The sequence below is a fragment of the Mustela nivalis genome, assembly GCF_964662115.1.
Source record: "Mustela nivalis genome assembly, chromosome: 2".
In the NCBI taxonomy this organism is placed as follows: domain Eukaryota; kingdom Metazoa; phylum Chordata; class Mammalia; order Carnivora; family Mustelidae; genus Mustela; species Mustela nivalis.
This window is the reverse complement of record NC_139021.1, coordinates 10,406,585-10,432,129: the sequence shown is the minus strand read 5'-3', so window position 1 is coordinate 10,432,129 and position 25,545 is coordinate 10,406,585. Positions and strand designations below refer to the sequence as shown.

Here is a 25,545-nt window from a genome sequence, read left to right as displayed (position 1 = left end):
CCTAAACATGCATATTTGGCTCTGTTTAACTATTTAATTTGATTTTCCTTTATAAACTTCAATTTTATTTCCTCGGAGTGTGTTCTTGGGAGCTGAATCGGACTCTGGTCCCAAAGAACACACAGCCTGTGGGGAATCCAAGATATGGGATTTGTGATGACTCAACTCAATAAGCTCTGTCATGGAAACAAGAAGGGCACACTTTGGACCCTGAACCATGACATGGGGGAGGGGAAGCGGGGACCTGTGGTGCCTGTTCCTCAGTCACACCACATTCACTTCAAGTAAGCCTCACCATAGTGAGATACATCAGATTATTACAGTTTAACAGAAAAGGAAACTGAGGCACATCAAGGTACATTTTCTATGGAAGTTTACACAGCTACTGAGGTTCAAAGTTAGGATTCAAACCCAGGCGTGTCTGATTCCACCATCCACACAGCAATGAAATTGTCCATAAATACTGTAGGAATTTTCCCAGAAATAAATTTCTGGTTGAAATTCCAGCAAAGGAAAAAATCAAAAGTCACAGATAGATTTGCGTTTGGAGCACTCTCTGCTATATTTCTCTTGATTCTGATAAATTCATGACCAACCATGGTCAGGTCTGATAAATTCCATGACCAACCATTTTGACCAACCATCAAAATCTGTTATCACAGCATCCTCATTGGTGATGAGGAGCAATGTTACAAAAGCTACCAAGTATTGCTTCAATTTGCTAAACAGACACCTCTTTTGGACAACTGCAGATCTTAGTGTGGAAAAGACCTCCACACTGTAAGTTTTTTCCCCCTGTAAATATTTGACAGAATTGGCAGAACTCAGTATTCTGCCAGTATTCTGGGACAGTAAAACACTTGGGTGTTTACAAGGGAAAGGCTTAGGTCCTAAAAAGTATAATGTGGGAGAGAATATTCCACCCACTCCATGGGGTCAAGGACAGTGGCGCAATCCAGGTTTGTGGGTCATTAGACTTAAATACTTTGGAGGGATCCTCTTTAAGAAAAATATTGCAAGGGGTCCCTGGGTGGCTTAATCCATTAGGTGTCTGCCTTTGGCTCAGGTCATGTTCCCATGGTCCTAGGATCCATTAGAATCCCTGCTCAGAGGGGAGACTTCTTCTCCCTCTGCCACTCCCCCTCCTTGTGCTCTTTCACTCTCTCTCTCTCTCAAATAAATAAATAATTAAATACATACATACATACAGCCTTTAAAAAAATCACAAAAAAAATCAGTACACACTGGCTAGGGCCCTTTAAAGGGCCTTGGAAGGACCTTCTAAGTGAAAGGTCCTGAAGCTTAAATTTCATTAAGAGGGAACCCATGGAATGGGAGAGCAAATGACACTACAAAGGCCTGATATCCAAGATCTATAAAGAACTCCCCAAAATCAACTCTCAAAAACAGATAATCACATCAAAAAATGGGCAGAAGACATGAACACATGAACATACACTTCTCCAAAGAAGACATACAAATGGCTAACAGACACATGAAAAAATGTTCATCATCATTAGCCATCAGGGAGATTCAGGTCAAAACCACATTGAGATACCACCTTATACCTGTTAGAATGGCCAGAATTAGTAAGACAGTAAAAAATAAGTTTTGGAGAGGATGTGGAGAAAGGGGAACCCTCTTACACTGTTGGTGGGAATGCAAGTTGGTGCAGCCACTTTAGAAAACAGAGTGGAGATGCCTTAAGAAATTAAAAATAGAGCTTCCCTCTGACCCTGCAATTGCACTACTGGGTATTTACCCCAAAGATACAGATGTAGTGAAAAGAAGGGCCATCTGTATCCCCATGTTCATAGCAGCAATGGCCACGGTCGCCAAACTGTGGAAAGAGTCAAAATGCCCTTCAACAGACAAATGGATAAAGAAGATATGGTCCATATATGCAATGGAATATTATGTCTCCATCAGAAAGGATGAATACCCAACTTTTGTATCAACATGGACAGGGCTGGAGGAGATTATGCTGAGTGAAATAAGTCAAGCAGAGAGAGTCAATTACCATATGGTTTCACTTTCTTGTGGAGCATAAGGAATAACACAGAGGACATTAGGAAAAGGAAAGGAAAAGTGAATTAGGGGAAATCGGAGGGGGAGATGAAGAATGAGAGACTATGGAACTGAGAAACAAACTGAAGGTTTTGGAGGGGAGAGGGGTGTGGGGTTAGGTGGACCTGGTGATGAGTATTAAGGAGGACATGTATTGCATAGAGCACTGGGTGTGGCGCTTAAACAATGAATCTTGGAATACTGAAAAAAATAAAATTAAATTAAAAAAATAAACAATGAATCTTGGAACACTGAAAAAATAAAATTAAATTTAAAAAAAAACAGCATAAACATCACCATAGCAAGCAAATAATCTTTCATGTTCAATAACCAAATTTCTATTATTATAAATGGTGAAAGGTGCCGACACCTTGGAGCACCACCCTGCCCATCCTGTGGCTGCATGAGGACAGATACAACCAATAATTATTGCCCAATGCCAGTGTTAATATGCAGTTGAGACACCTGCCTATAACTCTGCCACTGTTCATGCTTCCTAGGCTATGTAAATACTGTTTCCAACACAGTGAATTCTTTTTTTCTTCTTTTCCCAGAAAACGGTCATTCATCCCATAAACATCTTGTGACGTTTGGGAGATATGATGTAGAACAAGACTAATAAGTTACCAAATTACATCCTAATTGGGAGACCTACAATAACCAAGTAAGCATATATATGCACAATGTCATTTCAGATCATTTTAAGTTACACAGAGAAAATAAACCTGGCTGATGTGATATGATAGACCTGATCTGGGTAGCGTGGAGAGGGTCCACATCACTCAGAGAAGGCAACCTACTTAAGGATACATTTGTACCAAAGCCCAAATGATGGGACTCCAACACAGAGAGTTCTTGGTTTCTAATTCAATTGTTATTTTTCTGGGATCTATTTAATTATTAATTTTCAAGAGTTATGCACTCATCCATGGACATTTTTTTAAAACATTGCCTTTATGATTTATCTTGATATTGAACAGAGCTTTTCACATTTATCCAGAACATCATATATGTGATTGTAATTGGAGTAAGTCTAATTGGGAGGTTAAAAGATTAGTTAAAACTTAACGAAGGAGCTTCTTGCATGCAGCCTTATCAAGAGATTGTATATCCTCCTCAAAGACAATATTTAAAAATGAAGAACTAGTCACTTACATCTGAAATGTGGTTTTAGTTAAAAACTTACCTTCGTGTGTACTAGCTCAGTTAAGGGTCACAAGAATCCAGTGAGGTAGGAATTATTTTTTAAGGATTTATTTAAGAGAGGGAGAGAGAGCGAGAGAATACATGGGTGAGGGGCAGAGGGATAGGGAGAGTCTCAACCAGACTCCCTGCTGAGCGTGGAGCCAGGCACAGGACTCCATCCCAGGGCGCCAAGACCATGATCTGAGCTAAGATCAAGAGTTGGCTGCTGAACAGACTGAGTCACCCAGGAACCCCAGGTACAAATTTTAAAAGGATTTTACAGGTGAAGAAATGAAGGCTCGGAGAAGTAATCAATTTGAGGCAACCTATGTATTAATACAGGATCCAAACTGCATTTCCCGCTTCTGTTGCATCTCAGAAAGCATGGCTGTCGATGCCTGAGATCCAAAAAAGAAACCGAGTCAGAGGCTGGAGGCCACAGCAGGGGCAGTGTGGTAGGTGGACCCTCAGCGGCTACCTCCACAAACTGCCTGGAGAAATTGTTCAGATCAGGTGTGAGCATGTGGTCTCTGTGACCCCCTCCTCCAAGCCTATAAAACCAACTGGCTGAGGGGCTGAATTTTTACTTTTACCCCAGTGTTTAATTATGAGCTTATGCCAATTTGCTGCTTATGGAAGAAAAAGAAAACAATTAAACCTTCCTCATTTATATTTCAAAAACCAGAAATTATCATCATCAGTAAGATTACATTACATGCAACTCTCACTCATTAGTTCCCTTGAACTCAGGGCAAACCTAAGCTACTCCTTTCAACATAAAGTGTAAATCAATTGCCTGCCTTTGATTTCCTTATCTTTTCACACTGCCAGCATCTCAGTGTGTCTCTCCCTCTACTTACTTAAAATCAGTTCAGCCTGGGGTAGTCCAAAGATTTCATTTTCTGTACAATATATTACTTTATGATTAAAACAAATGCTTCAAAAGAGTAACCAGTACAATGACAACCCCTCTGCTGACAACAGATCTTACCAGACACTTAGACTGTAGGTCAAGCTCTGTCCATGATTCATCTCATTTCAACCTCACAACAACTCATGAGGCATCCACACAGTAAGACACATTTCTTATTGAAGCTTAGAGAAGTCCGGTGGTTGTCCCAAGGGCATGGAGGGAGTAAGTGGCAGTCCTTAGATACAAATTCAGGCATCTTGATTTATTAGTGAGTAAGTTCTATCCACCAGGGTGCAATGGACCATGCGGGGCTGACTCCTGTCAGCAGCATTTCCACCTGTTATAATAATCTATTGTGGAATATCATCTGCTACTCATTCATGCATGTGCTGAGCAAAGCAAGAGATGACCTTCACTTCTGCCCTCACTGTGCTTGTAGTCTACTTGACTCGGAGACTAAAAACGACGGTAATGAAATATTAATGGCATTAGGATAAAAGTTGGTACAGGGCACTACCTGCTTCTTATATGTTTCAAAGAGATATCAGGATAATAGACGTGAAAAATGAAATTCTTTGAGCTTTGGAGAGTCAAGACATGTGAGATGAAGTATTTACATTCCAGTGATTAATAGAAGAGATGGCTTCCACTGAGTTAAATTGTAGACTCTTGGACAATGGGAAGGAGTTGATGGAGAAGAAAGCTGAGCAGGAACACCTTCTGTTATAAATGAAATCCTCTGAAGATTTTATCATCAAAGTGATTAAGGAGGAAAAGGAAATTACTCCTCAATATTTATCAATAATACTCATATTTGGGGAAGGGGCTCCTTAATTCAGTCATTATTTTATTTATTTGGTACAATGTCACTAAGAGTTTAATGCCAGGTTAAATATTAGGGGGGAAAACAAGTCTTCCATTGATCAAGAAACTTGGATTTTAGCGAAAAGATTTAAGATATGCCACATATAACTAAAAGCTGGAAAGTGCCAAGCTTATCAAACTCTAGTTAATTATGAGAAATTCTATCTAAAAAATCTCATTTTATTCCTGGCATCTAACTCAGGGTTTGGTCTATATTCCCTAATGCACTAACCTGAATAGGGATAATACACGTGTTAACATTAGGAAAGCTCTGAGGAAGGCTCTGAGAAAGAACCAATTAATGTGGAATTTTAATTGGATTTTGATGACATACTGAGTCCTAAATAAGGAAGTCAACCAAACATACTGAATGACCCCTGGATCAATCTGTGGTTAAAGCTCATTAGGAATCTAACTCAAGTAGATCAAAGCTGTTCTGGGAGGAAGACCACACACCTTGGAAGATGATCTTCTGAGGTCATTATCAGTTTGTTGCACATGGTGGGCTGGTAGGTATGAAGCTAGAGCCTTAAATAGTTGGGAGGACCCAGGATGCTTTTGCTGTGAGAAAAGCAAAGGGAATTTGCTGAAAACCCAATACTATCCTTGGCCTGGCCAGGCTCTCCCATTGGCAGCAAGAGTCTTCATGGAGCTTTCATTGGAAGCTGGCAGCTCCACAGTTTACGGGGTCTCCTTCTCTGAGTAGAAGGTGGACTCACTGTGTTGTTCAAGAAGGGTCACCTACATATGTAAAGAACATCATAATACAGCATCCAACACACAGTAAATGCTATATAAGGACTAGTTGTTGTTAATTCTATCCAAGTAACATTTAAGGTGAAGAGAGCGGGTAAGAAGTGGACTGGATTCTAAAGGCAATGGAAATTGGCACTGGATTCCTAATTATCACAAAATTAGATGGCTTAACAGCAGCAATTTATTCTCTCACAGTTCTGGAGGTCAGAAGTCTGGCATCAAGGTGTAGGCAGGTTAGTTCCTTCCAGGAGCTCTTACGGAGAGACCGCCCCATACCAGTCTCCTAGCTTCTGCTGGTTACCAGCAGTCCTTGGTGTCCCTTGACTTGTGCATCTCTCCAATCTGAAGTCCAAATAGAGTCCTAGATCTGTCAATCCCAGTCTCCACCTTGTTCTGCACTTGGTGCTTGCCCCAGGGGTCTCTCCTCTCTGTCTCTGTGTCTCTTCTTGCCTTGAGACCAGAGTTCTCAGCCTATCTCAACTTTGTAAGCTCTGCCCTCTAATCAAGAGTGATTTGAACATTTTTAAAAGATTAGTTTGGATTGTTTTGATATTTTAAAAATAATTTTTTAAAAATGTCATTGCATTACAGTAGAATTCCACTTGACCAATTGATGGAGGCTTCCAACATGCTAAATGGTCATAGCTATCTGGCCCCTGGCCATTCACCACCCATGTCTGCTCCCTCAGTTATGTCCTGTCTCTACGAGTAGGTAGCAGTGTTTGTTCTCAAATCTGTTTATATGAGTTGTACTTGCCATTGCTATCACCAAATTAAATAAAGTGCAAACAACAAAATATAAGCGTGAAAAGAAAGCAAGTGTTTGTATCTATGAAAAATAAATGGAACACTTTGTAAATACTTAGTTTCCTTCCAATATATTGCTCTCAAAGTAGGTATGGGCAACACATTTGCAGTTAGAAACAAATGCAATTCCAGAATGGTTCTGTGCTCAGACTGCTCTGAAATATTCTTAAATTATTTGTCCTCTTTTATGGTCAATCCCTTTTGGCTGCAGTTTATGCAAAATAGAGCATGCGAATTCCCATCAATGGACCTCTACTCAAATCCAGCTGAAATAAGCTATTCTAGGCATGAATCGTTTTTTTAAAACACTTATTTTATTTTTCCCCTGCTCTATTCTCCTACCTCTTTTGAGATGTGCCTTCAACTATACCCAGGCAACAGAGCATGCCCTCCTTTTCAGCATTTTATAGCTGGGCTGTATTGGGTTTCCAATTCCATTTTCTTTAGTCAAAATTCCCTGAACAGGTTTATGAGATAAAAGGGGCTCATTTGGCTCTCTGGCTGCTCCTCAGCTTCTCCAGGCTGGATCAAAGGTATTAAGGGCAGTGATGGTGATTGATTCCTTCCATCTGAAGTGCCTTTGGAAATGTTAATTGTATGCAGATGAGTGCAGGGTGATGGCCTCTCTTTGAAGAGGGAGATTATTTAAAATCTGTGCTGCCTAGGGATGGCAAATGTGAATAATAACACAAACTGCAAGAAGAAAAGCTATAGTTACTAGAATCAGAGTGTGTTCTGCTATGAAGTTCAGCATATGACTCAGGTGGTCCAATAGTTCCAGGACCAACTGTGACATACAACTTTCACCCAGATGCTTCATTTTCTCACAGCAACCTTGATGGATTATTATTTTTGATGGATGAAAGATCCAAAATTCAGAGAGTTTAACTGATCCACCCAAGGTCACCCAAATATGGAGCTGGAACTAGTGATCGAATCCAAGTTTGCTCTACAGAGTTCACACTCTTTCCACCAAGACAGAAAATGCAAATAATGTGTTGGAAAGATCACAAAGAACAAGGGAGCCAGATGGAATGCAAGAGTTGGTGTTCCACCCACAGGGGGTAAACACAGACCCCTGAGTGAAGTCAGCTCTTCCAGGAGGGTCAAAGCCATTAACACTAGGTCTCTATTCACCGCTCAGCATCTTCCTAGCACTTCGAGAGAATCACCGTGCTAATCAAGACACCAGGCAAAGTGTCTCGCCTCAAAGCGAGATTTACTTTTTAAAATTTGAGGCACAACTCTGTTGAAGCTGAAGTCATTTATATGAAGGAATAATGGAGGGAGAAGCTGGATGAGATCCGGAAGATGGACTTGTTAACTTTAAAAGAGAGGTTGAACTCCTGGTTTTGGAGGATGAAAACTCTGGAAACCATAACACAAGAGGAGAGGATATCCCAAGTCTATTTATTCACAAGCATTTTTTTCATGAAAGACTACTGGGAAACCACAATGACAACACTTATGATTATGTTCATTGTCTCTGCTTTTCTTCCCAGCTTGAGCGTCTCCCCTTCAGGATCCAGAGTTATTGTGAAGCACACAAATGAAGCATATCTTCAATCTCCAATGAGTTTACAGTGTAGAAGGAAAAACAAAGCAAGAGCATAGCAGAATGTAGAAAGAGATTAATGCCAGAAAGAAATAAATGTGCATGCTCACACACAGGCCCACCCCCAATGGAGTCACAGCTAGGGAGAACAGAGAGGGTCTTTGTGGAGGAAGTAACATTTGAACTGAACATTGAAGAATAAATGAAGTTTAGGAATGAAAGGAATGTTGGACCAGGTAGGGATGAATGTAAAAATGTAGTAAGAATGTTTAGGAGACCAAGAATATTACAGTATATGCTGGAGAACAGTTTACAATGAAATACATTAATAACAGATAAGGATGAGCATAGCTGATGGTACACTGGTAGTCTTGAATGCAAGAGATGGAAAAATGGCTTGATGACAGGAGAATTAAGAGTTTTTTTGGAAAATAATAAGAAGACAGCAAAATTGGAGTGGAAAATCCAAATATGTTGAGATTCTGCCATTTTCAGGTCAACCTTAGATGAATGAATGAATGAATGAATGAACGAGCAAATGACAAGGGGCTGCCTTACTTAGTTACCTGTAACTTTAAAAACAACTCCCTAGATTCTGTAGGGTACAAATATGAATCAAACTAACTCAGAACTCAGTGGAAACTAAACTTACTCAGCCAAACTATTGTTCTAAAAATTAGTTTACACCAATGTTGTCTAATGAAGATGTCTAAGTTAAACAGAATTGCTTTAAAACAGCTAAAACATCTGCTGCATTTAACAGTACTCTTCCTGCTGCTGCAACATATGGCATCATCAGAAACTTTATTCCAGTGCTCCCGGAGCTTCTGAGACACCTCGAAATGCCATGATTACCATAAGCAGGTTTCGGTAATTCTCAAACTAATAGAAAAGCAATTAATTTATTTTAATATTTAAATAAGCATGGCCATTAGATCATTTGAGAGGAGAAGTGGGATTATAGTAACTATAATAATTAGAATTCAGCTCCCCAAAGATAGATGTTCTAAGATTCAGCTTCTAGATGGAAAATTCCCCTAACAGGTCTGTGTAAGACATGTGTTCAGGTTGTCCTGGTATATCCTGAATTGGATGAGCCGTCCTCCCACAATTCTTCATGGGGGTCACAAGGAGCACAAGTTCCTTTCCTTTTATATAGGAGAATTATTGCAACATAACCCTCACGAAGGTAGATGTAAGGCCAGGAGCTGAAGTTTGAATTCAATATAAATGAGTTAAATAGACATTAATCAAAAGATCTTATATTCCAGCCATTGTGCTGGATAAATGCCAAGAGAATCAGATGAATTGGAAAAAGCAAATGCCTTTAGGGCAGTCCGTACTGGCCATGGAGGACAGAGAGAAACTCAGGCTAGAAACGTCATAAGCTGTGACAGGTTCTAACAGAGTTAACTTTAAGGCATTCTGGAAGCAGAAACAACGCATTTCCATACAACTTGGAAAGACGAAAAGCAGGCCTCATGGAGGAAGGGATGCTGGTGCAGAATTTTCAGGGTGAAGACATTAGGAAGGAGGTGGACTTTCCAGGCCATAGTTCAGGGAGCTGATGGTCATATGGTATTGCAAGAGTGGAGAGGGAGTGAAGAAGAATCCGGGGGGTGGGGGGCAATGGGGGATAGAAGGTGGAGGGCCTGTTGGGTCATGTGTGGAGGTTTAGATTTTATCTGGGAGGGAATGTGGCCACTGAAGGGTTTTCTTGCAGGCAAGAGTGACATTAATGTCATTATCATCACAGCATCTTCTCATATAGCTTGAGTACATCATCTGCCTTGTGCTAAGAAGTCTTCATCCTTATCGCTCACTACAACCCTTGGAGGAAGGCAGAATCATCATGCTCACCTTACACCCACAAAATCAAGGTCTCCTGAGGGAGTAGTTTACCTACATTACCATAACCAGGAAGCACAGAAAACAGGATTGGGATCCAGATCTTCCAGACACTGAAGGTTTGGCTCTAAAAACTATCCTATACTAGCTCTGAACCAGACCAGGATTTTGGAAAGAACAGATTGCAGGGAGAGAAGCTGGAGACCAAGAGACCAGCTACGTTTTTAGTATGCGCTATGCTGGTAACAACTGGGAATAAAATTATATAGGGGCAGGGGGTGGGAGGTTCGGGGAGCCAGGTGGTGGGTTTTATGGAGGGCACATATTACATGGAGCACTGGGTGTGGTGCCTAAACAATGAATTCTGTTATGCTGAAAAGAAATTAAATCAAAAAAAGAATATAATAAAAAAAGAAAATAAATAAATAAAAATATATTAAAAACACAAAAAATTATATATATACAATACAGGCATATACCATATATAATATAATATAATATAATATAATATAATATAATATAATATAATATAATATAAGCAGATACCCATATATATATAATATAGGCAATACCCTTGCCTCCCCCAAAGAAAGAACCAATATGTGCTCAATCTCTTGATGTCAATCTAGATGAAACATGTCAACATTCAGACCGATTCAGTAGTTTCTGCCTGGCATTGTGGCAGGGGATATGGTAGAGAAAGATGTTGAGAGTCACCTTCAAGAAGCTAAAACGTAGTCTCTCATGATATTTGTTATGCTCCACAAATAAGTGAAACCATATGATAATTGACTCTCTCTGCTTGACTTATTTCACTCAGCATAATCTCTTCCAGTCCCGTCCATGTTGCTACAAAAGTTGGGTATTTATCCTTTCTGATGGAGGCATAGTACTCCATAGCGTATATGGACCACATCTTCCTTATCCATTCTTCCATTGAAGGGCATCTTGGTTCTTTCCATAGTTTGGTGACCGTGACCACTGCTGCTATAAACATTGGGGTACAGATGGCCCTTCTTTTCAGGACATCTGTATCTTTGGGGTAAATACCCAGGAGTGCAATTGCAGGGTCATAGGGAAGTTCTATTTTTAATTTCTTGAGGAATCTCCACACTGTTCTCCAAAGAGGCTGCAGGGACTCTGAAAAACAATCTGAGGGGTTTGAAGTGGCGGGGGGGGGGGTGGTGGGAGGTTGGGGTACCAGGTGGTGGGTATTATAGAGGGCACGGATTACATGGAGCACTGGATGTGGTGAAAAAATAATGAATACTGTCTTTCTGAAAATAAATAAATCAATTTAATAAAATAAATAAATAAATAAAATATAAATTAAAAAAAAAAAAGAAGCTAAAACGTAGTTTGAAGAAACCTGCCTGCTTGCTCTTGACTGTGGACCCACACATGCAACCTCAGGTTATCCCAGGAAAACGCCTCTTTCCTGGACCTCAAACATCTCATCATACTTTGGGACCTGCCAAGCAAGGGGGCTCAGGTGCCACTTAGCCTTTAGCTACTGCTTGGCAATTTTCTTTGGAAAAATTGTTGGTAGATACTACTAAATATTGACAATCTCAGTAATTTTTTAAAAGATTTTTTATATGTTAATTTGACGGACAGAGATCACAAGTAGGCAGAGAGGAAGGCGGGGGGAGGGGGGAACAGGCTCCCTGCCGAGCAGAGAGCCTGATGTGGGGCTCGATCCCAGGAACCTGTGACCATGACCCGAGCCGAAGGCAGAGGCTTTAACCCAGGCACACCTGCATTCTCAGTAATTTTATAATCATTTATTCCATGCTGCTTTTCAGGCATTGCTGGTAGTCTATATAGAGGAATGAGCCATCGGTCACTCTTAAGAGGTCAGTTACCCTTACAGGGTAACAGGAATGCAGTGATTGAGGTCCAGTGCCCTATGGCAGAAAGGAGATGGGCAACAGATTTTCTTCATTTTGGTATCCCCAGCAGTGAGCTATGTCAGTGCATATTAACACTCAATAAATATATACTGAATGGAAAAATGAGTGCAGTGGTATGCCACTGAAGAAAGAACATAACTTTGCTAAGGGACATCGATAACTCCTATTTTCCCATGTTGCTATCCTTCATTACATCATATATATCATATCATTACTGTTTTTGCTAATTCTTTCTTCCAATAGTTAAAATTCTACTCATCCTCCAGGCCCACTCCAGAGTGCAGACTGAGACTGACTTATCTCTGTAATCCCACCATGAATGGATGAATGGAATGATAAGCAAATAGAGGAATGATGGAGAAGTCATCATGGGAGTGCTCATAACTGTCCCAACAAACTGTGTTCTCCCCTCATTCGGGATGTTTGTGTAGTAGACACGTAAGTGGCAATCTCCACTGCTTCCCTGCTGAGCTAAATCCTACTCACACATCAACTGAGGCATCGTTTCTTTTAGGCAGGCTCCCATCAGACTGCGTCTAAGGTTTGCCCCATGCATTATTGCCAGAGGCATCTGTGTAACCATCCCTTTCCATACCTGGTAAATTCTGGAAGACCAGGAACCAACTGCTAGTCACTGTTAGGTTCTCAGTGTCCAGCAAAGTTCATGGCACATAAGAGGTCCTCAAATAAATTAATTTATGATTAAATAAAATTAGTCATGTAAGTATTTCCTTTGTATCCTAACATGAGATAAAGCCAGCTCTTGAAAAAGCCCACAAAACTTGAATGTTTCTGTGAAATAAGACCTCTTGATTCTGTATTTTATAAATACAGAAAAAAATTGCAGTGTAGTCTCCTCTGGGAAAATTTCTCAAGGAAAAAGGATCTGCTGTCCCTTAGGCCCTTACAGTGTCTCCTTTGTAAGGTACAGAATTTCTGGAAGTTATGGTATTATAATCAGCTCTTATAAGAGGTAAATGGAGGTGGATTTGTTAATGACATATGATATTTTAACAGATATGGAGCCTAATGTTGAGCTCTGGCTGCTGGAAACCAAAGGCAAACCACCATCCTGATTTCCCTCCAAATGAGTAACTTTCACTTGGGGTTTCAAGTAAGACAAGCCAATCTCTAATGTGTTCTCATAGGAGTCCTCCTAGGATTGAGCTCTGCTGGATGACTCATAGAAATCATTCTGCACAGTCATGCTGATAGAAACTCTTCATTGAGCTACAAGAGCACTACACACAGTATTTCTCATTAAGGTGACTCTTCAGGAAGGGTATTATTATTCCCATGCTACGGATGGAGAAACTAAAGCCCAGAGCTTGCTTAAGCTCACTAAGACAGTAACTAATTTACCAAAGATGTTAAATCCTGAGCAGTTCATTGGAAAGCCTTCTCTTCCTATCTACCACTGAGGAAGTTCTCAGAGACAACAGAGACCTGAAGCAGAGATCACATGTCAATGGAGAGGAAATTTAGCTTTGAATGATACAGAGCCAACTATCTTATCTACTGCCTCTGGGGGCAGGCCTGGTCAATATACCAGAAATACATTATTATAATGGTGAGCACATGGTTATAACAACCTATAGCTTATTTTGCTGAATATTTAGAAAAAAGAATATTCCACCAAAAGACAGTCTTTTCTTTTAATGAGGTTGACTTATAAACTTTTTAAAAGATTTTATTATTGAGAGAGGGCGAGAGAGAGGAGGGGAGGGGAAGAGGGAGAGGGAGAGGGAGAGAGAAACCCAAGTGGACTCTGTGCTGAGCATGGAACCCAATGCTGGGCTTGATCTCACTACCCTGAGCTCATGACCTGAGCTGACGCTGAAGAGTTGGTCACTCAACCAACTGGGCCACTGAGGCACCCCCAACTTTTAATTTTGTATTGATTTATGCACATTATCTCACTTGAGGGAAACACAAAACTGTAAAGAAAGATCTTGCCCCATGTATGGATGAAGAACCAGCGCAGAGAGCTCACTGGCTTCGGTGACCCAACCAGGAGGTAAGATGGGTATGGATGAACGCTAGCCACTGTTCCCTACATTCCAGCTGCCACTTGTTCTCCCCTCTGTATGGTATTCTTTCCATCAACTTCAGAAAAATTAAGCTTACAGAGGCCAGAGGAAGGTCCCTCTATCATGTGGAATGACTACATCACAGTGACTCCAAGACATTCAACTTGAAGGTCGAGATGAAGAAAAGTCTTATGGGTATGATACAGCAATCATTTTCAGGACCTCCAGTGTTTCATAAACACTAAATAAAAGCCTAAGCTTCCCAGACATCTCAACCACAACTGTCATTCTCTTTGCATTAGGGCATCAAGAACAGTCAAATAAATTATTAATGCAGCAGTATTCTCTGAATTGGCACATGTCCCATGGAAAGAATGATGTGCCGTCTGGCAACTGCTCTGTTTTGCAGACGAACACAACATTTCGTCCTGGGAGATACTCATGTTGATTGCACAAGGTGATTTCAAGTTATTTTCCTAAATGGTTTTACAGGGATATTCAGGACAACTATAATAAATCTATTATAGTGTAGCATAATTGTTGTGGACATTAATTTTGAAATTTCCTAGCTCTGATTCCTGTGAAGTCCATGTAGGATCTGGAAATTCAATAGTTTCCTCTGTGTCCCTGGTAATGACATATGGCAGTGGGACTTGAGTTTCAGCCAGTTGCACCTACCTCTCTGTCTCATTCATGATCACACAGATCTTGCTTCACTTAGTTCAAATTTTTATTTTATTATTTTATTATTATTACAATTATAATAATTTTATAATATAATATTTATTATATACAATATTATAATATTATTTTATTATTATGATTATTTGATCAAATTAAGATGAAGACAATGTGGTACTTTTTGGTAAATTCTCAAACTATTATTGCATAAAGATTAATATAACAAGTGATTATCCAGGAGTCTCTGGGTGGCTCAGTTGTTAAGCATCTGCCTTCAGCTCAGGTCATGATCCCAGGGTCTTAGGATCGAGTCCCGCATTAGGCTTGCTGCTCACCAGGAAGCCTGCTTCTCCCTTTCCCACCCCCCCTTGGTTGTGCTCCCTCTCTTGCCATCTCTTTCTCTGTCAAATAAATAAATAAAATCTTTAAAAATAAGTGGGTATCCATAAATGTAACATTTTTAAGAGAGCCTTGGATGATAGAACTAATATATCTGTTGAACATAGAATTCCCAAGAGCATATACATTTAGGAGATTATATGTTGATGCCATAACCAATTTTCTATATATTCCTACTATTCCTTTTTGAAAAGTGCCTTCAGATACAAAGATAATCATGAATTTTGAATATCATATGGATAATTTTCATGGGGCAAATCTATATTTTTTTTTTGAAAGCTGATTTCATTTTAGGGAAATATATAATTTGGGGCCAAGTCTATTTTAAAAATTCTTACAACATCTTAAGTTATAACATCTTATATCCAAAAAACTTCATTTCAGTTTCTTCAAACTGAAAACCCATGACCTTTGATCCAACCCAAATTGTTTTCCCTACTGCATCCCATGTCCTAGGATTGGTATCATGTTCCATAATTTTTTTTGTGTTCTATAATCTCTTCTGAAAATCAGGATGATGTATTAGGAACTACACATGTACAAGATTCTTCCATAAGCTTACTATAATTTGGCATGTAGTGAAAATATTTATTTCAAGTAACTGTTCACAGTTTCAAAAACGGAGGGTCAAAAATGAGACTGTTAATGGCTTTTAGGAACCATGGCCTTGTTCAGAAACACAGATGTCAGTCGAAATGTCAGAAAAGCACTTGATGACAAATTCTTTTATTTCTTGTAAACAACATTTAATTGGATATGGCAAACAAGACCAACCTGCTTTGAGCTATAAGTTTAACATGGCTATTTTAGACTCTGGAATCCATGACACAAAACTTGAAGAAAACACTTGAAGTCAGGATGTGTTTGGGGAGGAGAAAAGCTCCATGTAACTCAGGCAGTAGGCCTTTCCAATTGGTACCTGTCTTTGGTTTTCCGTCTCCAGGCGTAGCCTGGCCTCCACACACCTCCGCGTCTCCAGGAAGGCTTGGCGCTGGGCCCGGTCTGACAGGTAGCTGATGAAGATTCCAGCTGTGTTCATACACATGAATAACACTGCCTGGGCCACAACCTAAAACACATTTGCAAACATAGGCTTGTCAGGTGATTAAAGCAACTGCTGTTTGGAGATGAATAGAAACATAAAGAAAAGATTTCCAAAGTAAATCTTAAGGTAGTAATCCAAACATTTGGTATTAGGTTAAAGGAACCATTTGGGTCTTGGGTGAAATGTCATCCCCTCAGAAAACCTCTCTTGACCTTCACATCCAATTTAAGGCTTCTCCTACTGCAAGTGTAGATTTGAACTTGAATTAGAAACTTGAGGTTAGATAGGAGCACTTCTCTCTTTCTCACTCTGCCTCACTTCTCCCCCTTCACTAGCTGAAGTTTTTAGCCTTCTAGATGGAGAAGCAGGTCAGAAGAAGGGAAAGGGACTCATAAGAAATAGCTAATAGTACTACTATTATATCTAGTAGCCCTTAAAGCTTTTTTTCCAATGATATAAAGGTAAACATGGTAGCAATGAACACAAAGAAAATCTTAGAGAAATAGAAACCATGCACACAATATGGAAGTTCTAGAAGTGGAAAACACAGCACTGAAAATTAAAACAGTCACTGGAGGATAGTAATAGCATAATGTAGATGACAGAAGAAAAAAATCCAATAAACTTAAATCAATAAACCACAAATAACCTTGAAAGCAGACAGAGAAAATGTTACAGACAGAGGACATGTTCTCCAGTTATGATAATGATTTTCAGGGTAAATAAAAAAGAAAGACATTTCTAAAATACACTGAAATGAGGAGCATCTGGATGGTTCAGTCGGTTGAGCATCTGACTCTTGATTTCAGCTCAGGTCATGATCTCCGGGTTGTGAGACCGAGTACCACATCAGGCTCACACTCAGTGTGGAGTCTGCTTGAGATTCTCTCTTTCTCTCTCCCTTTGCCTCTCATCCTGCTCATACTTTCTAAATAAATAATAGGCTTAAAAATAATAAAATACACTGAAAAGAAAAGTTTACAAGTCAAAACAAAATAAAGCTGGTTTTGGTGTGTAAATTCTATATGAAAGGGAACTGAAGGAAAAAAATTACTGGTGAAAAATAAGGTCACTATATAATGATAAGAGCTTTAATTTACCATAAAGATCTAAAAATTATGAACTTGAGCACATTTAGCAACATAGCTCAGAATACACAGTGCAAAGTGTGACATAAGTCTGTGGCATTATTTACGCATCTGTTATCACAGTGATCTATTTTTTACACAATGTTCAGCAGTTAATAGATCAAATAGATTTTAAAAATCAGCAAAGGCACGGAAGTGACAAGGTGGCCGAGTGGTTAAGGCGATGGACTGCTAAAAATCAGCAAAGGCAGAGATAATTTCAATAGCTCATACAACTAACAAACTTGAAATGGAACATAGTAGCCAGCAACTAGATGGTACAAATTCTTTTAAGGCACATATTGAATATTTATAAAAAGGATTTTGTGATAAAACCTGAAGGTAGCCTCAGCAAATTTCAAAGAACTAGTGTCATATAACTATAGTCAATTACTACAGTAGAAACAATTTACAAAGAAATTTAAAAAGATAAATAAGACAACATCATATGTTTGGAAATTAAAAATATTTCTAAATAACCTATGGATCTAAGAATATATTAAAATGGAAAATAATCATCTGCAAATAATGAAAGTATATTTCTTCCTTTCCAAACTTTATCACTTTTATTTTGTTTTTGTGTTTGTCCTATTGAGATGAATATTTATATGAATAACTATTATATGTTATATGAATAACAACTACATGAATAGTTAAAGAATAATATGAAAATACTACTTAATAAACTTTGGTAGTCCTCACAGAGGAATGTATAGTAATAAATGCTTTTTTTTTTTTTTAAAAGGCTGAAAATCAAAGCGCTAGCCATTCAACTTAAGGATTTAGCAAAAAACAAAAGGCAGAATAGATCCAAAGTATGAAAAAGGAAAAAAAAAAATAAACAGGAGCAAAGTAAATAAAAGACAAATACACAAGAAAGACAAATATATCAATAAAGTCAGAAGTTCATTTTCTGAAAAGACTAAAAAAGGATAACAATTCTTATAAGCTTAATTTAAAAGAAAGAGAGAGAGAGAGAGAAGGTCCATTTAGGCAAGATTAAGAATAGGAAATGGGACAAAGATTGCAGAAATTAATAGGTAATAAGCATATGTTATGAAGTTTAATGCTATAAAAAATCTGAGATGGAATTGATGTACTTCTCAAAATACATCTTTACCAGAACTGACTCAAAGAAAAAGAGAAAAAGTCAATAAATAGAACCATAATTAAAAATCTTTTCACAAGGAAAAGCAATGAGTCCAGATGCATTCATTGGAGCACTTTATAAATAATTGTGGAAGAAAGAATTTAAATATTTAATGTCTCTTCCAGAGAAGAGAAAATTGCAAACTCAGTTTATAAGGCTGACATAGCCTTGATACCAAAACCAATATGGTTGGTGGGTAAAGGTGAGTAACTGGTAAATCTCATTCATGAGCAGGGAGAAAAATGCCTACACATGATATTAGCAAATCAAATCCATCAACGTATAGATAAAATAATTCAAGTTGACAACAGGGAATTTCCCCTAGAAATCCAATAATGGTTTAACAATACCAACTCAACTAATGTAATTCACATTTATAGCTTTAAAAAACACTATTAAAACAATTTAAAAAAAACCTATAGTCATTCCACTGACATGAAACAGCATTGATGAAATTCAGTATGTTTTCATTAAAGAAACCTCCTGAGATTAAAAATAAACTTTTAAAATAATTATGTAGAATATGTACAGAAACAAAACAAAAAATACATAAAGCAAACATCCTGCTCAATGGAAAAATGTTAAGAGCATTTGCTTAAAGACCAGAATAGCAGTTACCATCAAATGTATTCAACACCATTTTTGAATGCTAGCCATCTCAATAGGACAAACACAAAAACAAAATAAAAGTGATAAAGTTTGGAAAGGAAGAAATATACTTTCATTATTTGCAGATGATTATCCATGTGGAATATCCAGAAAATCTCCACAGAAAAATGACTAAAATTAATAATAATTTAGCAAAGATGCTGGATATAAAATCAAAATAAAATGTCAATTGCATTTCTGTGCACCGATAACAAACAGAAGAAAATGAATTTAGTGAAGAAAATAATGGAATTTAATTTAAAATAATCAAATAAGACCTACATAGATGGAAGGTTATATACCATGTTATGGATGGGGAAGAATTGTTATAGTAAAATTCTCAAATCTCAGTAGGTATTTTTACCCCCAGTAGAATTTAGATGATTTTAAAATTTATATGGAAGGTCAAAGGGTCAAAAATACGAAGATATTTTTAAAGAACAAAGTAGAAGGAGTTGTGGTACCAGATATAGAGACTTATTATACGTTTTTAGCAATCAAAGCATCATGGTATTGATATAGGTATCCAAAAATTGCCCAGTGGATGTCAATAGAGAACCCAGAAACACAAAGGCACAAAGTTGGTCACCAGAGGTCTAAGGAGAAAAGAGGTATTTTTCAACAAAGTGTGTCAGGACAGTTTATTACCCATTTAGAAAATAAAGTAAATTAGCAAGAAAGGAAGCAACATGTGTTGGAGAGGATGTGGAGAAAGGGGAACCATCTTACACTGTTGGTGGGAATGCAAGTTGGTGCAGCCTCTTTGGAGAACAGTGTGGAGATTCCTCAAGAAATTAAAAATAGAACTTCCCTATGACCCTACAATTGCACTACTGGGTATTTACCCCAAAGATACAGATGTAGTGAAAAGAAGGGCCATCTGTACCCCAATGTTTACAGCAGCAATGGCCACGGTCACCAAACTGTGGAAAGAACCAAGATGCCCTTCAATGGACGAATGGTTAAGGAAGATGTGGTCCATATACAGTATGGAGTATTATGCCTCCATCAGAAAGGATGAATACCCAACTTTTGTAGCAACATGGACTGGACTGAAAGAGATTATGCTGAGTGAAATAAGTCAAGCAGAGAGAGTCAATTATCATATGGTTTCACTTATTTGTGGAGCATAACAAATAGCATGGAGGACAAGGGGAGATGGAGAGGAGAAGGGAGTTGAGGGAAATTGGAAGGGGAGGTGAACCATGAGAGACTATGGACTCCGAAAAACAACCTGAGGGTTTTGAAGTTGTGGGGGGTGGGAGGTTGGGGGAACCAGGTGGTGGGTATTAGAGAGGGCACGGATTGCATGGAGTGCTGGGTGTGGTGCAAAAACAATAAATACTGTTACACTGAAAATAAATTTAAAAAAAGTTAATAGAATAAAATGGAATACACCACCCATAAATAGACAAAAGAGGGGATGAGTTTTTATTATGATACATATAGCTCAACAATTCAGTGGGAAAAATAGTTGTCAGTAAAGGGATTGGTTGACTATTGGTCAACTACTAGAGAAAAAAGATGGCTGGTTGCCTCATGCTATGTATGCATACAGATGCCATTGGGTTAGAGTTACACGTGGAAAATGAGCCACTAAGCACAAAAGCATGACCCAAATCTCAAATTAAAGATAACTAAATTTTTAAATTAAAACACCTGATTATCAATGAAGTAGAAAGCAAATTGGCAACATTTTGCAAAGTTTTACTCATTTCTTTTGACCCTCTGACCCAACTTTTGGTTGTCTATTTTAAGGAAATAATCTGTTCTAGGACCAGAAACTTCTGTTAAGGGATTTTAACTGCAGCTTTCTTACGGGGAGAGAAAGAAAACTGCGTATTTTTATCAGTAAGAAAATGGCTGAATGCATTGGAGGTATGCATCCACAAAAGAACATAAAATCACAAGATAATATTAAATGGCATGAGCCAATCTGTATGATACTTTAAGTAAAGTGTAATTTTACTTTAATCCAAAACTTTTGAGATTAAATTTAAATTAAGTTTAATCTTAGAAGTTTTTAATTTAAAGCTGTATTAAAACACAAACCTTTGCTGTGCAAAAGCTTTTGATCTTGATGAAATCCCAGTAGTTCATTTTTTCCCTTGCTTCCCTTGCCTTTTGCGTTCCAAAGGGGCACATGCACCCGAATGTTTATAGCAGCAATGTCCACAATAGCCAAACTATGGAAAGAACCTAGATGTCCATCCACAGATGAATGGATCAAGAAGATGTGGTATATATACACAATGGAATACTATGCAGCCATCAAAAGAAATGAAATCTTGCCATTTGCAACAACATGGATGGAACTAGAGCGTATCATGCTTAGCGAAATAAGTCAAGCAGAGAAAGACAACTATCATATGATCTCCCTGATATGAGGAAGTGGTGATGCAACATGGAGGCTTAAGTGGGTAGAAGAAGAATAAATGAAACAAGATGGGATTGGGAGGGAGACTAACCATAAGTGACTCTTAATCTCACAAAACAAACTGAGGGTTGCTGGGGGGAGGGGGTTTGGGAGAAGGGGGTGGGATTATGGACATTGGGGAGGGTATGTGTTTTGGTGAGTGCTGTGAAGTGTGTAAACCTGGTGATTCACAGACCTGTACCCCTGGGGATAAAAATATATGTTTATAAAAAATAAAAAGTTTAAAAAAAAAAAAAAAAAAACCACCTCCAAAACCTAGCAACTTAAAAAAAAAAAAAAAAAAAAAAAAAAAAAAACACAAACCTATAAATCAATGTAATCCTCATGCTTAAAATAAAAGGAAATATATATGTGTACACATGTATAAAAGGAAATGCATGTATACACATGTTTGCATGTGTATACTCATGTTTATGTGTAATTGTGTGTGTATATCTGTGTGCACTGAATGAGGACAAACTCATTTGTGAAAATCTAACAAGATGGCACCAGGGAAATAAAAGCGGAGGAGATACAATGGTGCAGAGGTGCTGGAGAACAGAGCCCAGAAACACACACTCCTACACAGACTTGATTCTTAGTTAGTAACTGACTCCCCAAATATCTTTACTGCTGCATTTTGGCATCAGCTAAGTACTTTCTCCCCAAACCCTACATTGTTCAGTTATTGTTCCTTTTTTTAACTAAATTTTATGAAGGAAATACTATTCCATTGTGGCAGCTGCAGATATGTGGTTCCATGGGGGAGTGGCAAGTATAGTGATGAGTCTTTCGGATTGGTCATATTCTGTAATCATCCAAACTACCCAATTCTGCCTAGGTCCCTGTGAGACCTCTCTGTAACCCAGCTCTGCCCTGGAACTGACATGCTCAGTGTGAGATGCTTAAGAAGCACTTGTTGACCAATGCTCTATTTTTCTACATTTATAGATCTGTAAACTGCAATAGATAAGACTTCCTAACCCCTCAGTCCTATTAATTAATGTAACTCTAAAAATTATTTATGGAGCAAGTTCTACATCAGGTATAGTTTTATAAACTGGCAGTGTGCAAAGCAGATAAAGGCCTGGTCTCACTTTAGTGGTGGGAGACAGATAATCAACAAATATACCAAGGAATATTTAGTAAGTGGTGGAGGTATGTGATAAATGCTATGATGGGAAATGTAGCAGCATAAGCAGGATAGAGTAATAATGAGGGGTGGGACTACTCATTTATGGGGAGTTCAGAGATTTCCTCTCTGATATGAAGACCTTTGAGCAAAAACCTGAAAGAAGTGAGTTCATGAGTCATGAGGACATTTGGGAAGAACATTCCAGGCAGAGGGAATAGAAAGTGCAGAGGCTCTGCAGCAGGAGAAGGGAGACACTCTACCAAGCATGAAGCCCACTGAGGTTGCAGCAGAGAGGAGTGCATGAGGATGGAGACAAGTTTAGGAGGTGAGCTCTGAAGGCAACAAAGTGTCAGACCTGGTAGTGATACAGGTATGCCCCTCATTTTGAGAGTTCATGTTATGCCACTTTGTTGTTACAAATGACCTACATTCGCACCTGTTTTTTTCACCTGAAAGAAATCGAAAGAGAATTTGCCCTTTAACCATAAGTAAAAATAGTGTCCAGTATTGGTATGTTACGGAAGCCACAGGCACCCTGAGCAGGGAGATCAGCAACATCCATCTCCTTCCCAGGTACCACACAGCATCCCAGCGGCAATTGCCACAGCTCTGTGTCTGGGAGCACCTGCCCTTCATCTCAACTTACTGTGTGCATCCATTAGCCACACATGCTCTAAGTAGATCAGAAAAGCTTAAGAGGTGATGTTTGGATCTGAGAATGCTAAAAAAGTTTTCCATATAAGTCAGTCTGAATTGCTTCTTGGTTGTCCACCATGTACAGCCTATGAGAAGTTTCACAGGAGCGTCCTACTTTCAGAAAGCAGGGGAAACCTGCAGTGGCTTTTCTCTCTGTGAGATGGGAAGGCACTGGAGAGTTCTGAGATCTGGGTACTCGGATGGATAACCTATCTCCCATGTTGTAAAAGTCATACTTGTTGCTGGAAACAGAGGAGACTGCAGGAAAGGCAAGGCCAGAGTCAAGGAGACAAGTTAGAGGCCTCTTACAAAAGTCCCATTGGAATGAGAGTTTGGCTCAGGATGGCAATCATGAAAGTATTGTGACAAGGCTGGACACTGAAGATGTTCTTCAAAGGAAGAGACAGCCCAATTTAGAGATTTGTTTTGTGTGGAGTATCAGAAAAAGAGTGGAGACCAAATGACTTCCAGACATTCCATCACTGTGACTGCACAGGAGAAGCACCTTACAAAGATGCTGGCCCTGTAGGCCTGTTCATCCAGAACAGGACGAGTTCCTCCCCACCACCCCCCTACAAACTCCCCCAACCCCTGGCTTGGAAAGGTTCTTTGTGGGCCTTGGGTGCCTCCTTCCATGCCGGAATGATGACCATGTGTGGACACTGCTGTTTGAGGCCAGGGGCCTCAGAGTTGGAAGGGCTCCCAAAGTCAGCTTCCCCATTTGATACAGGATTTGCATTTTGTTATTGAAGAAAGATCTATGGATATTCATTGCCAAGTAGCCAGATTGGAGGTGGGGAAAGAGGACATGGTCCCTGGAGGCCTCACAGTCATAAAGGTTTCTGGTGCCACAGGAGGAAGAACTGCATTTTGTCTGTGGCTTACTATGTACAGGAAACATCACAATGGTCTGCAGCCCGGGTGGCTGATGCCTAGAGGAGGCCTGCTTTATAAAGAACAGGGGAAAGAGGGGTGTCTGGGTGGCTTAGTTGATTAAGCACTTGCCTTGGGCTCAGGTAATAATCCAAGGATCCTGGGAACAAGCCCCTTATAGGACTCCCTCCTCAGCAAGGAACCTGCTTCTCTCTCTCCCTGTGCCTGCAGCTCTCCTTGCTTATGCTCCCCCTCTCTCTGTCAAATAAATAAGTAAAATCTTAAAAAAAAAAAAAAAAAGAACAGGGAAAAACCCTCCTTCCACTTGTTTCTGGGTCTCCAGAAGCATCCACTCAAGTGTCAAGTGCTGTTGTATTTGGAAAGTCAGTTCCGGAAAAGTGATTCTGTCCCTGGAGATAGTTTTATTTCTAAAATTTAGAAAGAAAATGAAGGAGAGATGTATCATCGTCCTTTAAGGATTGATTTGTATTTGGATAATTTCCAATATTTTAATGGAAACCAGAAATTTAAAAGGTGTTACCCTGTAGCTTAATTTATATGAAATGCTGAAAACTAATATTTAAAGGATTTCCACCTTGACTTGTCCTTTGCATTAATGGTGCATTATAAATTTTGGAGGATATGCAGGCTGAAATTGGGAATCGACCTAATAGCAAGTAAAACTTTTTTGAGTTCATATTAAGCACAGTGTATCTTATGAAGTAATTTTCATATATGCTCTTCCATAATCTCAATGGGGAAGGAAGTACTGCTTTGTCCAGTGAGGAGGCTGAAGTTCAGAGAGGTTAAGGAACTTGTCTAAGGTTAAACAGCCCTCCTGGGGGGTAGGGCCGGGAACTGAATGCAGGAAGTCTGACTTTGCAGGATCCAAGCAAGGGTTGGCTAGGACCTGAAGGAGACCTTGGATATTCAAAACAAATGGAGTCCTTTCAGGAGACTAGGGTAGAATTTAGCAACAAATACTGCACCACAAATGAGGCAGGTTGGATGTTTTGCCACATAGTGGGCATAAGTGAATGATGCAGGTAGAGGCCTGGTATCTGCAGGTGAGTGAGCCTGGCTGATGAGGGTCTGGTATCCTTCTCTAGTTGATACTTAGCATTTAGTGAACACTTAGTATATGCGAAGAATCATCCTAAGCACCTGGCAGATTTTCATTCATGTGTGAGCCAGGTGTCTGCTTTCTTAGCTCTTTTCCCGACAAAGATGTTCTCAGCCACCAGTTACTTCTGTTCATAAATCTTAAAACCGGGGCTCTAAGAGTAACTTGCCCAAAGGCAAACAGCTTAGAAGATTTAGGAGCTGTGAGCCGCACCAGGGTCTTTAACTACCAATGCCTGTGCTCTCGGCAAGCTGTGTGTGTTTTTACAAGTCTTTCTTACAATTGGAGAAGTGCCCCGGTGCTTGGGCCTCTCT

The 25,545-nt window shown here is 39.2% G+C and overlaps 1 protein-coding gene across 4 annotated transcripts in view; it reads right to left on the bottom strand.

Moving 5' to 3' along the window:
- ADCY8 (adenylate cyclase 8) overlaps positions 1-25,545 on the bottom strand; it is a 217,735-nt gene that overhangs the window by 154,527 nt on the left and 37,663 nt on the right. For all 4 annotated transcript variants that reach the window (XM_082719720.1, XM_082719721.1, XM_082719722.1 and 1 more), the window contains exon 2: positions 15,938-16,087. In XM_082719720.1, coding sequence (XP_082575846.1) covers positions 15,938-16,087 — 150 coding nt within the window. The remainder of the gene's footprint in view (positions 1-15,937; positions 16,088-25,545) is intronic.